This window comes from Rhinolophus sinicus, chromosome 3 (genome assembly GCF_057876585.1).
Source record: "Rhinolophus sinicus isolate RSI-liver-muscle chromosome 3, RSI-T2T, whole genome shotgun sequence".
Classification (NCBI taxonomy): Eukaryota; Metazoa; Chordata; class Mammalia; order Chiroptera; family Rhinolophidae; genus Rhinolophus; species Rhinolophus sinicus.
The window spans coordinates 130,159,606-130,175,106 of record NC_142503.1 but is presented as its reverse complement, the minus strand read 5'-3'; the positions used below and the strand labels follow the sequence as shown (position 1 = coordinate 130,175,106).

Genomic DNA, 15,501 nt, shown 5'->3' with positions numbered 1-15,501 from the left:
TGGTGATCAAATTCCTCTACAGTTTATTGTTACAGCAGAAGTTGTGGGAGACAGGAGAGCACCTTCCACACATAACACACTGTGGTCAGAGCCCCAAAATAGCCCTTTCCACTCCTATGCCAAGCCCTAAGCAGCCCTGCCCCAGCTTGGTTCCTACCCGCTTCCCACTCTAGACACACTGTCTCGATAGCTACCAGTTAGTGCAGCCAATGGCCCCAGGCCCCTTCCTATTGCCTCAGCTCTAGTCCTTTCCTCAAACTTGTTCATTGCCCACCACCTCCCACTCCAACTTCCATTCACACACTGGATGTTTCTCTCACATCCTGAGGACAACTAACCCAGCAGCAAGCCTCCCCTGACACATTCATTTAGGCCCATACCCTTCAGAGACCTGAAGGGTTAATGAGAAGCCATGTCCGCTTTGGTGAATGGAGACCCAGCCCTATCCTTGCAATGGGATGAGTAGGGAGAGTCTGGGGGAGGCACCATGGACAACTACAGCAACCTCTTATCCCTCATCTACAGACACCTAGATTAGGGAGAGGGGACACATGCCCTCTCCGCCTTAACACAAGAATGAGGGAAAGGGATCATTTAGGGGTCTGGGTCCCTAAGAGATATTAAGATCTCTCTCTCAGCTGAGAGAAATCACAAGTTAGAGGTCAAGGTTAGGGAAGCAATCAAAGATCAAGGTCATGTCCCCACATGATCTGCCCATCTTCCCTTGCTCACTCACTCTGGCCCAGTGCCCTATGCACCTCCCAGGTTAGTGCTGGGGGAGGTGAGGGTGGGTCCCACACCAGGGCAACAAGGGCAACTCAACAGGAGACCTCCATGGTGTGCCCTGGGGGCCCTGAAGGGAGAGTCCCAGACTCGCTGCTCTGGGACAGGGTGCGAGAGCGGGACCGGTTGCCATCAAAGGATGCCGCACTGGTCAGGGAGGCTGTGCGAGAACGGGACAGGCGAGTCATACAGGAAGAGGCCACTGTGGAGAGAGAAGGATAAGTAGGCAGTCAGAGAGGAGGTAACTCAGAGTGGGGTGCTTGGGTGGAGACGATAGTTACAAATGGGACCAGGGAGTCAATGAGCTTGATTTGGCAGGTGGTGGTTAAGTCCAGGAATTAGCCTAAAATGCTTCCTCCCCTCAGTGGCCAACCTTCCTCCTATGTAGCAATCCCTCGTCCTCATGATAGCCTCTGACCCCCATACTCACTGTAGCCCATGCCTTGCAGGAAGTACTTGATGGCCTCGGTCAGCTTGCCTGGCTGTGGAAGCAAGAAGAGGAGAGGGAGAGTGAGGTGAGGTTAGGAGCTGCACTGGAGCCCCAGGCCCTGCAGGTTGGGGATGGGTTGTATGGCAAAGGGTGTATAGCCCAGTGCCACTAATATCCCATCCCACGGATGGCAGGGGTACTCACCTGAGTCAGCTGGGGCTGACCTCCAGAGTCGGCCATCTGTTCAGGAGAGAGACACCCAAAAAAAGTGATACACACATGAATAAAGTGAGCCAGGCTGGGAGGCAGAAAAGGGTCTCTTCCCTGCTTCCCCATAGGGGTTTTTTGTTTTATTGGTTTTTGTTTGTTTGTTTGTTTGTTTTTATTTCTGTTTTTACTTTGTGCATTGCACTTGCTCCCAGGAAGGACCCTGGAGGCCTAGGCCTGGAAGCTGAATCTAGGATTCAGGATCTATTGCTCTGGACAGGAGTCAGGCTGGGCATGGAGTAGGGTGACTGACCTTGAGGAAAGAGGTCTGGATGGGGTCCAGCTTGGAGTTACATTCCACCTGGAGTGAGCAGGAAGTTGAATGAATGAGGTCACACTCCCTGTGGCCCCTCCCGTCCAAAGGACCCAGGGACCCAGACCCCAGTTCCTTTCTTATCAGCCCCTACCCATTTCCTTTTTCCCAAGAATCAATCTCTTACGTACCAAAGTTACTCTCCCTGTCCCAAACTGAGCTTGCCTCTTGGCAAGATACCCCTCTTAACCACCACCCTAGGACTCCAAACCTCCCTCACCCACCCCCAAATTCCCTACTGACCACTGCATCTTCGTGGGGTGCTTGGTCTCCTACCACCAGCATCACAGGGCACCTAGAGGCACAGTGTCAGGGAGGAGGTAGTGAGCCCTGGCATTCCCTCACCCACCTCCTTCCCAGAAGAGCAGCTGGAAAAATGTCTGGCTCCTCTGACCTCACCAAGAGGATTCAAAGGCAGAAGACCTAGTGGGTGGTGATTTGTTAATTGGGATGGGGTGGGAGGGGACAATAAAATTGCCTGGCAAAAGATTCTCCTTCTAAAGGATATAAGCACCTAGGGAAAATCCAGGGAGAGAGGCAAAACTCTAGGTCTTAAAGTCTTACTTGAGAGTGATATCACCTCCACGCTCAAAGTTCAGGTCTCGGCGGCTAGAGAGAGGTTAAAAGAGTAGGAATTTTAGGCAGGCAGTGTTATCCATCCAGATATAAAGTATCTCCCCCATGAGGAAGCTATCTTCCTGCCAGAAACTACAATCAAATATTGGTGATTAAAAGTGGGAACCAAAGGGGAAGGTAACAGGCAGGCCTCAAGCGCAATCTCTATAGACATTGTGCTCCAGGTCCCTGGTCAGAGCGGGGTGAATGGGAGGAAGGGCACAGGACAGACCATCATCTCACTTCTGGGAACCCAAAACTGCAAGGGAAGGAAATAGGAGAAAGGGGGATAGCTCCTCACAATTCCTCCCTCTGGGCCTGTCCTGCAGTTGCCCCAGGTGCACAGCAAATCCCACCCTCCTTGCATGTGGTGTACCTTCTGGACGTCCCTCTCCTCCTCTCTGCCTCCCCATCACCCCCAGCCACTGCTTCTACATTGCTTTCACATGCACACGCACACACACTGCCCACTCACTTGTTATAGCTGTTCCAGTACAGTTCAATGTTCTCCAGATTGGGAGCATGTGTAATGATATTTTTATACTTTTGTATCAACTCAGAATTTCCAGACAGCTCTTCCTGAAGCAAAGAAAGGAAAGAAAAATCAGGGTTGGGAAGAGAAGCCAACAGTTACTGGATGTGAAGAGACAAGCCTTCTTCCCTCCGCATACCCTGTCCCAGCTAAGGAATTCACCCCAAGCATTCAAGTCCCTGCTGGTCCCCTCTTCTTCCTCCATCTTCCACAACCACTTACCTGGCTGAAAAGATGTCCAAGGATCATCTCCGAAATGGAAGAGGTAAGGCCTGTAAGCTACAAGGAAAGGGCAGGTAAGAAAGCTCAGGACATTATGGGGAGAAGAGACCCAGGCAAAGTGACACAGCTTCTTTCCTGCTCTGTGCCGCCCTCCTTGAAGTTCACAGGCCAATCAGTTATACTGGTAGAGCCTAACTGGACCCATATAAGAGAACCCCGACCCTAGATCTCAGCACACAGGCCCCTCCAAACCTTGTGGGCTGCCCAGTCCATCCAACCCTTGGCATTGGGATCAATGTTGATGAGGACAAGTCCCTCGACTGAATCCTGGTGGTTAAGCTGAAGGGCAGCAGAAGGAAGGGAAATCAGAGGCGGTGCATGGCCGTCTCCCCTCCCCACTTAGTTCCACCCACTCTTAGGCCGCCACGGGGCTTCCCTCTCCACCCTGGCATCCATGTCCTCCCGCCAAACACACACTAGCAAACAATGCTCTCTTAATCAGCCTGCCATGGGCCTTAGACCCGCCTTCCCTCATCGGGTGGTTTTTATATCTTACAGCATATCGTGACAGGATGTAGGCTCCAGCTCCAACACCAATTCCAATTATTGTGGAGAAACTGTAAAAGGGAAAGTATGTCTAATGGGCCCCGATGTCCAAAACTTTGCCTTTCCAAACTCCTTACCCTCTTTCCTAAGGCCACAGGCACAAAGGACAGAAAGGCACCTGCCAAGGAGCTCAAAAACTGACACTGGTAGTTAGTGTAGGACCCTCAAGTCTTTCTCCAGCTCTCTCTTGGCGAGTTAGTGTCTTAAAAAGAAACACCCATCCACCAACACACCAGATACTGTCTTCCTAGCTAACTCTTTGTCCATTCTGTTTTCAGGAGCTAGTTCAACTTGTTCTGTTTTAGTTCCTGGTTCCTCTAGAGGAAGGAACTGAGAAGGAGGGAACTCTAAGCAAGATGTAAAAAAAAAAACACAACAACCCAACTTCAGTGAATAGCAGGAAAAGTGGGGTTCCAGAGAGCCAAAGAGGTGAACCAGAGCTGCCTGGGGCTCTGGTGTCCAGGAAAAGCCAAGCCAAGGACAGAGCCCAGGAGTCATCAGTGTCCCACATACATACCAAGGAGGCCTTGCCCGGCTTTCCCCTCCTTCTCCCGCTCTCGTTTGCACACAGGGCTCCCAGCTCCCAGGTGTGCGTATGGAGGGGGAGTGGGAGGAACAGAGGAACAGAGACAGGTCTGTCTGGTTCCTCAGGGATTATGTCACCCCCTCCTCTTCCTCTCTAGCTTTCTGATCCCTCCTCAGCCTGAGGCAGGGCCTCACATAGCCCCTTCCCTTTTCTGTCCTGTATTAGGGCTACTCGGCTGACTCAAGTCAGTTTTCCAAACCCACCCTCCTTCCTCTCAATAATCAGGTTGGCAGCATACATCTCAGCCAGATGTATGGATACATCTAAGCCAGAGACCAAAATTCGCGCAGGAACCCTGGTGGACATAGGAGTTTTAAGGGCCACCTTGTGCTGAAAACAGAACTCTGGTTTGAAGGGATCCCCAGGCTTCTTACTTTAAGTACTGCAGGATGCAAGGGATCATGTCTGCAAGCTGGTCCAGAGACGGGTACTGATATCTGGGGAAGAGAGGAATGAATGTTAAGGAAAATACCAACCTGCACCTACTGTCCCCACCTCAGGGAGTCCTACTCGTCCTGTCGCAGAATCACCACTGCCTTCCCTTTCCTCCTCCCCTGGTCCAATTTTCCCCACATCTGCCCTGTACCTCACAGTCTGATGAGGAGGAAGGGAGCTAATTCTCACCCCAAAGGGAATACAGGAGCCCCCTCTTCCATCCCAGGAGCATCCACATGAACCCGCACGAAGTTCTGAATGATTTCCTGCATATCCCCGAATTGAAACAGCGGCTGGAAGCAAGATTTATCTAAAGAGAATTCCCATCACCCCAACAGTAGAATCAGACAGGGGAAAGTGTCCCCAAGTCAGAACCCACCCTCTTTCTTTCATGCCAGTCAGATTAGGAGAGAACTTCTCCTTGACATGCCACATGGCTCCCTTCCTGCCCATGTGGACCCTTCCCCCAGCCTCTTCCCAAAAGGGGTGGGAGGGGAAGTGAAGATCCTTACAGTTGAGTCCCACATCATGGTAGGTGAGTATCGCTGGACGTTTTGGTTTGGGGGTGCCATAGACAGTAAAAGTAACAGAGCCATAAGGTGTCTCCACAGAGTGAGTCTGCAGGAAAATAGGTCACCATCAGGTAGGAGTTACTGAGAGGAAAAGAGGCAGGAGGGGGACCTCCGTAAAAGTTGCGGAGTTGATGTGGGGGGAGGGGGGAAAAAGAGGAAAAGGGAACAAAGTACAGTGGCACCTAGGTTTTCGAACGTAATCCATTCCGGAAGACCGGTCAAGTTCTGAGACGTTTGAAAACCGAGGCACAGTTTCCCCATAGCAAGTAATGCAAAATGGATTAATCCGTTCCAGACCTTTAAAATCCAGACCCCTAAAACTGCGAATTTAGCATGAATTTTACTATCTAATAATACCAGAGATCCATAAAACGTAGTGTTCGTAAACCGAAATGTTCATCAACGGAGACGTTCAAAAACCGAGGTACCACTGTATTAGAAACAGGTTCAGCAAGAATTTAGTTTAGGTAAATACGACAGTGGAAGATGATTTTTGAGCGTGGAAAAGAATAATGAAAGATTGGAGAGCATCAAGGAACTCTGAAAAGCGAAAAGGGAAGGAAAGGGGAGAGATGGGGATAGGAAAGGACAGGAATAGAAGGAAGCAGAGAGAAGAGTCAGGTAATGGGAGGGCCTCTCTTTCCTGAGGGAGAGGAGCGCCCCTCCTCCCACCCTGGGACTGCCCCAAGCTGTTACCTGTCCCTGGTCCAGGAGGATTCGGGCAGCTAACTCAGCCTCCTGGAGAGAGACACACACAGACAGATCCACACAGAAACACACAGCCATGTAATGTCACAGATGGAGTGACAGACACAGATAAAGAGAGGTAGGTAAAGAGACCAAGAGATCAAAGACAGAAAGAGATGACAACAAGAGACATGGAAAGGATGAAGATTAGTACAGTGGCATGACAAAGGCCTAGACTCCAAATTGTGGTACATGGGGAGAGAAACTTGGGCACAGGTGGAGAAAGTAGGGGTGTGGGTTAGAATGAGATTATGGATTTGGAAAGGCAGGCAATGAAGGGGATGCTTGGAGGTCTGGAATTCGGGCCTGGGAATCAGAGGGTATCTAATAACCTTGGCCACCTCAGGTGTCTGCCCTGGCAACAGCGGCTTCTCCTCCGTGATCTGCACCTCCTGCAGCTCCGCCATGGTGGCCTGGCAGGGTAAGGAAACACTGAGATTGGGGAGGTTGTCTCTACACTCCCACATCTCCTTGAATACCTGCTTCCTTTCTCAGGACAGGACAATGCAGGGTGCAGGTGGCCCCAGGAGCTGAAGATGACTCCAGGACTCAGAAAGCCTTTCCTGCCCCAGCTCCATGTCCAGGCCACTGGGAGGAGGAGTTGTGGAAAAAGACGGAGGACAGCACTTCTCCTCCAACTGGCCATCCCCACTGTTCCCCTCAACACCCACACCTCCAGATCCTCCTCCCCTATTCTGGATGTAAATATCAGGGTGGGGTAGCAACTGCAGGTCCAGTTATATTAAAGGGTCACCCCACACTCCCAGTTAGGTAGGGGGATGAAATCGTGGCTCAGTGACTGGGTACTCCAAAAATACTAAAGGAGGGTACTGCGAGTTCACAACTGACTGTAACCTTCAACTAAAGCCCCAAGGTCAGCAGCTCAAAAGGAAAGGGGCTAAAAATGACCTGAGTAACATGACCAAGAGGGGGAGGGGGAAACAAGAAAAGAGGGACAAGGAACATCTGTGCCCAACTGACCCAAACTCTCCCTTCTTTCCAAGGCTGTCCCTCCCCCCTGTGAATAAATCAGCATACATTCAACATTAGTGGGGCCGGTGAGGAGCAGAGTATGCCTGCAGACAAACACAGTAAAGAGCCTACAGCCTGGGGGTGGGGTCACTTACTGGGCTCCTATTGGCTGGATGCAGTGGGGTTAGGGGTCAGGGTTCTCACTGCTTCTGGCTCTGGGGTCTGAGAAAACAAGGCAATGAGGTGAATGACCTGGGAGACAGACTCTGGGTCTTTTAGGAACAGAAAGCCTCAGCCAAGATCTGGACTACCTGAATAACCAACCCTCCCCAGGTCACTAACCCTCCCCCATCTGTACCCCTGATTCCAGTAAAGACGTCTTCTCTAGGCTTCGGCTAGAACCAATACAGGCTGGAAGGGCCTGCGGGGCAACATGGAGAGCAGGTATCAAGCCCAGGCTGGAGCCAGGAAAGAAGAAAGTGCTGATGTGGAGAAAGGCGCGTGGCTTGTGTCAAAACCTCTGGATTCTAGTCGCGGGCTCTTCAACTACTGGTGTGACCTTGGCCCAGTCAGTACTACTCTTGGCTTCACTTTCCTATTTGCAAACTAGAAGTGGGGACTAGGGGATCCCCAACTTTTGACAGCTCTCTCGTGAGATGAGGGTAGCAGAGCATAGCTGCTTCCCTCCGCCATTTAAAAAAAAGAATTTAAAAGGCCTCGTGCATTCTCTTCTCTCCTCCACCCAGTCTCGGTGTGTGTCCCGCAAGTGGAGAAAGGCGAGGAGGGCGGTCCCACAATCTCCTCCCAGCTTCCCCTGACTGACGACCCGCAAGGGCCTAGCGCCAGCCGGGAAAGATGGATAGGAGGGATGGGACTGACTGGGCCCAGCACCCAGGACTCGTTCCTACGCTGCCCGCCCGCGTGGGGACCGACATCCTCGCGCGGCGGGCACCCAGCGCCCTGGACCCTGGACACCACCTCGCGCACGCCCCAAACACGCCCTGCTGCCCGCCGAAGCTCTGTCTTTGTGCGCAGCAGCCCAGCGCCCCCTCCTTGCGGGCCCCTTCCCCCAGCGGTCGGCTACCAGAGATTAGGATCAAACCGCCCACCGGCCGGGCTGGCGCCAGCCAGGCCCTGCAGCCCCTCGCCTGCCCCTCCCCCTACCTGCTGCCTCCGCGGCGGCTTCCACCTTCACTTGCCTTTGACTCTCCAGCCCGCCCGAACTCCAGCTCCCCACAGACCCGCCCCAGGCCCGCCCCAGCCCGCCCACCAGCCGACAGCTCCCCGCGGATCCGCCCCAGACCCCCAGTAAACACGCCCCCCCCTTATCCCGCTCTAGGCTGTCTGCCGCTCGGGAGGGGGACTGTGCAGGGCGGGGACAGTGGAGGGAAACTCTAAGAAAAGCAAACTGTGGGTGCTTCCGGTCTCCGCTCGCGCTCCCCACACATCCCCACGCAACCAGGGGGTTGTGGGGTGTGCAGGGATCCCTTAGTCCTACGGGGAATCCCCACGGCCGCCCTCAACACCACCCCCACCCGTGACCTAGGTCTGCCTATCGCACTGTGGCTCCTTCCTTCACCCACAGACTCATTTGTGGGGACGGGTAGCGGGAGACAACCCAGGGTGCTGACACCCACGATTTCGACTCCGCCCGCCCGGAAAAAGAGAGCCTGGTTCAGGAAGGAGAGCTGGGGGAAGATCGTCGCTGAGGGTGGGCGGAGATCGTCGCTGAGGAGGAAGGGGTCTCGCCAGCTGGGAGGGGCAGGTGTGCCAGCACGGAGTGGGTAAGGGAGGGGGCGTCGAGGAAGCAGGAGTTCCAACTCCGGGGCGCCCAGGGTCCTGGTACCTCCTCTGTGTGCTGCGTCCCGATGCCTGCTGTCCGGCTGCTCCTAGAGAAGTTGGAAAACAAGGAGGGGAGGGGGGGCGGGGAATGCGGGGGACCGCTATAAATAGAGGGAGATCGCAAGAAGGGGGAAGAGGATGGCCAACGGGGACTCCCAGGTCAAGGCCCCAAGGGGGGGTGGGGGAGTGGCCGGGGACCCCCAGGGGCTCTGACTCTGGGGTAAACAGGCGCGGAGGCGGAGTTAGTTCTGCGGGGGTGGAGTGGGGGCTTGGGGAGGACGCAGTGTCCTGGGCTGAGACTCAAGAAGAGACCCTGTGGCTTCAGCGCTAACCCCTCCTAGTCCGGCCCAAAGAAGGAGGGTGAGACCAGCTCGGCCCAGCTGAATCGTAATGCCCAGGCGACGGTTTCTCAGGGACTGCTCGGTCTCTCTGAGGGTATGGGTGGGTTTGCTGCCCTGGACTCACTTGCTCTGCCATCCCCCTACCTAGATGCACCCTCCCTGTGCTCCTAAGAGGAGGGCCACCTTGAATGGGATAGTTATGTGGCTAAGGGAATTCGAAGTTGTCTTAGGCAAAAGGAAACCAGATTGAATTTCTCCCCACCTGCGCCCGTTCCAGCTCCCCTCCCCCCAGGGTCCCCACCCCATTCTCCTTCAGCCTGGTTCCTGAGTTGCCATTTGGGGGCTGGGCGCCAGGCCAGTTGGAAACAATGGCCAATGGAACTGAAGCTGCCAACTGCAACACCAGTACAGACTGCCCCCCCAAGACCCCCAAATTACCCTCCTGCCTGGGAACTACCCCCCACAGCCCCCCTCACCGCCCACAATCCCCCTCCCATCCAAGGAACATCAATGCCCCTTTCATCCCCACTTGGCAGGGTCTATTGGAAAGAAGGAGGGGCTAAGAGAGAGGAGGTAACCCAGAGTAGGAGAACTGGTCAGGATAAAACCCAGCTTTCAATAACCCAAATCTAAAGGACCCCCCTACATTCCCTAATTTGATGCACCCAAGGTTTCCTCTACTTCTTTCCCCCACTCCCTTCATAACAATTTCCCCAGAAACTGGCACAGAAGCTGGACACTCTGGCTCCTCGCCTAGTCCCTTCTCCCCTCTGGATGCCAGTTTAACACTCTCTCCTGGACAAGGAAAACATGCTGGAATTAGATCTAATACATAAAGGAGAGGAGACAGATTTCACCAGCCCTCCTGAAACGTGGGGAGAAAGAATGTCTAGAGTGAGAACTTTTGTTTGCTGCTTTCTCTGATGTGTCTAAAGTAGTCTTACTTGGAGTGGGGGAGGGAAGGACCTAGAGGTTCCAGCATCTAAATTCGTCTCTAGGTCAGGATGACTCAGGGGGAACCTGATAAGGGGCCTACGCAGGGGCAGGCCGGAGGTGGGAAATTTCCACTGGGATCTGTTTGCTTCCTAGTCCTAGGGGTCTCGGCCTGCTACAGGCAGAAATGAGGCTGCTTCTGCCCTAAGATAAGGTTACTTTATGTCAGGGCAGGTCCCAGCGCAGCCCTGGTGTAAGTGGCCCAACAAAGATAACCTCTCTAACTTTCTTTTCTTGATCCAGAAGCAGCTTCAAACTATACCTTCAACTAAGCGACAGTTTTAAGTGTCTGCTGTGTAGGCATGCCACTGTATAGATGGAATTCAAAGAAGTGTGAAGGCTAGTCATACTCTCTCTAGAAGCTTATGTTCGAATAGTTGAGAGAAGGTATAAAGAGCGAAAAAGCCAAAAAAAACGACCTTGGGCCGGCCTGGCAGCTCAGACGTTTGGAGCCCTGTGCTCCTAAAGCCTAAAGCTGCCGGTTCAATTCCCACATGGGCCAGTGGGCTCTCAACCACAAGGTTGCCGGTTGGACTCCGAGCAAGGGATGGTGGGCTCTGCTCCCTGCAACTAAGATTGAACACCGCACCTTGAGCTGAGCTGCCGCTGAGCTCCCGGATAACTGTTGGTTGGAATGCGGGCTCTCAACCACAAGGTTGCCGGTTAGACTCCGAGCAAGGGATGGTGGGCTGCGCCCCCTGCAACTAACAATGGCAACTGGACCTGGAGCTGAGCTGCACCCTCCACAACAACAATTGAAAGGACAACAACTTGACTTGGAAAAAATCCTGGAAGTACACACTGTTCCCCAATAAAATCCTGTTCCCCTTCACCAAGAAAATCTTAAAAAAAAAAAAAAAGAAAAAGAAAAATGATCTTTATATAAGATGAATTGTTTAGACAATAAATCCTAAGGCAATAGTTCCCCACTCTTGTCGAGTGGAAGATCAGATTTCCATTCCCACATCATGGTTTTAGTATCCTCTGATAGAGACAAACCATAAATTCAGTACTTTCAAGTAAGTTTGTACAGTATTCTGATAATCACAACATCTATGTATATAGTGATATACCTGCATGTGCAAAGCAAATTCTTTGTTCATTGACAGTCAATCTTCTATGTACATATAGATTCCAGGAGCCCTTGCAATAATTCAGAAATCCTCACCCAGGTAGGCTGCAGCCCAAACAGGCTAGGAACCATTGTCTTAGTATTTCAGAGGAGGAAAAGGCTTTTGTTCCTAGTGTGAACCACCCTATGAGGAGTGCAACCATGGAGTATTTGAGTAGGAGAGAGGGGCATTCTATCCAGGAAGAGCATACGGGAAAATTTGGGGGCAGAAATGCACAAGTTATTTTGAATAGAATAGTAGCTACTTTATGCAAGGTACTTCTCGTGTAGTATCCCCCAATACTATAGAGTAAATATTGCCCTCATGTACATATGAGGAAACTGAAGCTCAGAGATGTTTAGTGACTTACCCAAGGCCAACCAGCTAGTAAACGACTTATCTAGGACTCAAATCCTGACTCAGAATCATTCCACTCCAAGGCTATGCTCTTTCCTCTATGAGGTAGCCTCTCAAGCACATAGTGATTAGGCCATTATGGCCCCAGATGAAGAATAATGTTGATGAGAGGTGGCTTATGTTTGGTAAGGTAGATTGGGGTCAAGTGTGAAGGTCCTTGAACGATAAGCAAAAAGGTTTGGCATCAAAGATCCATAGAGCAGAAGTTCTTGAGCAGGAATAATGGATAAAAAATAGTTTTCTGAAAATTAATCTGATGTGGGGTAATAGAGATGGATTATGGGGTGGATGGGGGTGATACATTCAACTTAGGAAACAACATCATTTAGAAGCTAGGGTATTCAACTAGATATAAGATGACAAGGACTTCATGTATGGGAATAACAGGAATGGAAAGAAAGAAATAGATTTGTAAGACAAAGAAGAAATATTTATGGGAACTAGTGTTTCATCAGACAGAAAGGAGAGGGAAGCCGCCAACCTAGTTGCTCTATTTTAGGATCCCTGAAATTCATCCATCTATATGGCATCTGGCTAGAGAAAAAGCTAGAGGAACCCCTGAGGAACGTCCTTGATCTGCACAGAAACTTATCTGGAAGAATTGCAGAGTCTGAGACTCACCCTCACTCTGACCTATTTCACCCTGACCCACCCAGATCTGTTACACTCCAAGGCCAGTGTTAGGCCCAACAGTGGACACCATTTAAAGTTCCTACTGAGGTTGGTCTGCCAATGCCAGTGGGATTCTCCATGCTGACCTGAGCCTGGAGAGTAGAAAGGAGAGCAATGTTGGACGGACGCCAACCTATTTTTATTAACTCCTTCCTCCAGCACTCAGCTTTTGTTGAGAGGTAGAGCATAAGGCAATTTGACCAGGACCCAGAGGACTTGGTCAAGCTGGGCTGGAATGATGAGGAAGTTTGATCATCTGAAGAGATCAAAAGGTTGGCAACTTGCTCAATGCAACATGCAAGGGAAACCAAAAGACTCCTCCCCTAAAACTAGGGCTGTAGCTGAGGTGATGTCACATAAACACTACTGAGGTCATAGAAACTTCCCTCTCCTCCCCCTTCTGTCTCCCCATTGCCACATAGTCTCCCCAACCAGCTGGCTCCCACGTATCTGCATACACTTATATACAAAGGCTGGGAAGGGTCAGACACCATCCAGGCACTCTTAGGTACCAAAAGTAGTGGGGACATGGGTGGTGGTGATGATTACTCAGAATGTAGGATCCACACTAGTGTCCCTAGAGCTGAGAGCAGTAGATGGGATGAATGGGATTGAGAGGGAAGGGGGGAAAGAGGAACAGGAAGGAGGGGTTTGTTCCTGCTGCTGATTCAGATTTCATCTTAACCCCCCCCCATGCTTCTTACTCCTTAGTTCCCCCTTCCTTCCTCCCTCACCCCTGAGTCCCCGCCCCTACTGTCCTCCCCCACCTCCAGTTGACCATGGCATCAGAAGCAGAAAAAACATTCCAGCGGTTTGCTGTCTTCGGAGAGTCATCAGCCAGTGGCACTGAAATGAACAACAAGAACTTCTCCAAGCTATGCAAAGACTGTGGTATCATGGATGGCAAGACAGTCACTTCCACTGATGTAGACATCGTGTTCAGCAAAGTCAAGTGAGAGACCAAAGATGGGAGTGGGGGTGGTGAGTAGAACAAACAAGCTAGTGGGACATGGCATCAGAAGTTCACGTGATGGAACATTTGTCATGGGGCTACTGAGCATCAGCTGGGTACATGGCACTGTCTATTCCCTGTCCTCAAGACACTAGGTGGCCAAGTCTGAGTAAGGGGAGGATTGGACCTTAGAAAGTGATGAGTTCATGTTCCAGAGTTCCTGGATTTGTCTCACTGACTAGGGCCAAGAATGCCCGAACCATCACATTTCAACAATTCCAAGAGGCGATGAAGGAACTGGGCCAGAAGCGGTTCAAGGGGAAGAACGCAGATGAGGCGCTGGAAGACGTTTATAAACACATGGAGGGCAAGGATCCAGCTACCACGGGTGTTACTGTGAGCGACATTCTTCATCCCTAATGTTTGACCCTACTTCCCTAAATACCTTATGCTGGTCTCCTCTCCCACCTTCTGATGACCCTAACGCCCGCCAACGGTGGCACTATCAGGAGACAGGGCAGAAAACCTCTGTGGTACTGCTGGTACTGGAACAGACTTTAGAGATCCTCTAGTCATTTCAGAGGTGAGGAAACTGTGGCCCAGATAGGGGAAGTGACTTGCCCAAGGTCCACAGCTATTTTAATAGTAAAATTTAGATTCCTTCCCAAGAGCCCAGCATCTGAGCCGGGCAACTAAGGCCTGATGGACACTGAGTGCAGAGGACTTCGTACCTGATCCCCACCTCTCTTCCTGCTCTTATGTAAGGTCTAATCTCTGACTTCTTGCCTCTCACCCACCCTCTGTTCCCTATTTGTCCCCTCTCTACTAAAAGCTCTTTCTACTCTAGGTTTCAAATAGGACCTACCCAGTAGGAGGGACCTTGCATATTGGGCCAGGGGTTGAAGTTTTCTGGCTGCAGCCTGGTCAAAATAACTCCTCTGGAAGCAGAAAAATCCACACATAGCCCCTCACTCCCATACACCAGGCTCTTCCTCCCTCATGAGTGGATGGCTCTTGTCACAGTTCCTGCCCATAGCCACATCTGGGCCCTGAGAAAGCAGCACCACGCCATAGCTAGAACAAGAGCTCTGAGCACCAGCAGAATCAAAGGCCATCTTTAGAGAAGGGGTGTGATTGTGGATGGGAAAGGAGAGGGATCAGACCTGTCATCCTCTGGCTTGCAGAAAGCAACGACCGTGGGCGGGGTGAGCCGGCTGACAGACACCAGCAAGTACACTGGCTCCCACAAGGAGCGCTTTGACGAGAGTGGCAAGGGCAAAGGCATCGCAGGACGGGAAGAGATGACCGACAATGCAGGCTATGTGAGTGGCTACAAGGGTGCTGGCACCTATGATAAAAAGGACAAGTAAGGAATAGCCTCATCTTAGCCTGCCAGCCTTTGACCCTGCTGCATCTTTAACATCAGGGAGCTTGGGGAACAATAAACATCTGTGTGTGCAACAGCTAATGAGCTCTGTCTTCCACCAGGGTGAGGGATGGATGGGCCTGTTTGTGTATGGAGAGAGAGAGAAGAGAAGAGAGAAAGCCCAAGGAGTCAGGGTTTCCAGCTCTCCATCTTTTGCCCTACTTAGCCTGACGCCTCCAAACCATAAGTTAGCCTTCCCCTCAACAACTGCTTCTAAGATCAGAGCTGAGGAATATGTTTGGAGGTAAGAGATAAACCAGATGTGGAGGCAAAAGTATTTGATACTTGCATTCATATTACATATTACTGGTATGCACCCCCTTCTGCCTGCCAAAGGGGAGTAACAATTCCTGATCTGACGGATGACCCAGATACCACTAACCAGTCCCCTGTCCCTCCACCTTCCTCATCTGTTGAAATGCAGATTTTGTTGGGGGAGAAATAGAAGCCAGCTAAGGTGGGCCAAGGATCTACTTAGCTTGACTCCTATTACAAGTTTGTCCTAGAGCTGGAGGAAGGGAGAATCTGTTTTCAACACCCAGCCTGAAGTGAGTTTTACCCCCACCGCACCTCCATCATAGTTTACATGGGCCAGCAAATCCTACTGATAGCTACAGGTAGACCAAGAAGATGGCCAGAGGTGGGTAACCCCCAGGACTCCAAGAG

The 15,501-nt window shown here is 51.6% G+C and overlaps 2 protein-coding genes across 22 annotated transcripts; one reads left to right on the top strand and one right to left on the bottom strand.

The window, feature by feature from the left end:
• NDRG2 (NDRG family member 2) lies at positions 1-9,167 on the bottom strand. Of its 21 annotated transcripts, none has more exons than XM_074327986.2 (18): positions 8,718-9,167; positions 7,439-7,501; positions 7,236-7,302; positions 6,441-6,521; positions 6,058-6,099; positions 5,302-5,407; positions 4,979-5,099; positions 4,729-4,791; positions 3,719-3,779; positions 3,415-3,501; positions 3,163-3,219; positions 2,884-2,987; positions 2,358-2,402; positions 2,037-2,088; positions 1,734-1,781; positions 1,418-1,453; positions 1,214-1,265; positions 1-985 (listed from the first exon to the last, which is right to left on the bottom strand). In XM_074327986.2, the coding sequence occupies exons 4-18, from the start codon at positions 6,513-6,515 to the stop codon at positions 819-821; spliced, it is 1,116 nt and encodes a 371-aa protein (XP_074184087.1). In that variant the 5' UTR covers positions 6,516-6,521; positions 7,236-7,302; positions 7,439-7,501; positions 8,718-9,167; the 3' UTR covers positions 1-818. The 21 variants fall into 21 exon arrangements, with proteins under 21 accessions (XP_074184087.1, XP_074184085.1, XP_074184090.1 ...); XM_074327984.2 differs by having other exon boundaries at positions 8,927-9,050; XM_074327989.2 differs by lacking the exon at positions 8,718-9,167 and adding an exon at positions 8,245-8,277 and having other exon boundaries at positions 7,423-7,501.
• A 1,772-nt stretch (positions 9,168-10,939) lies between these two features.
• Positions 10,940-15,436, top strand: TPPP2 (tubulin polymerization promoting protein family member 2). Its single transcript, XM_074326706.2, has 3 exons — positions 10,940-13,409; positions 13,652-13,805; positions 14,594-15,436. Exons 1-3 carry the CDS (start codon positions 13,237-13,239, stop codon positions 14,777-14,779), a joined length of 513 nt encoding a protein of 170 aa, XP_074182807.1. The 5' UTR covers positions 10,940-13,236; the 3' UTR covers positions 14,780-15,436.
• Positions 15,437-15,501: the final 65 nt, after the last annotated feature.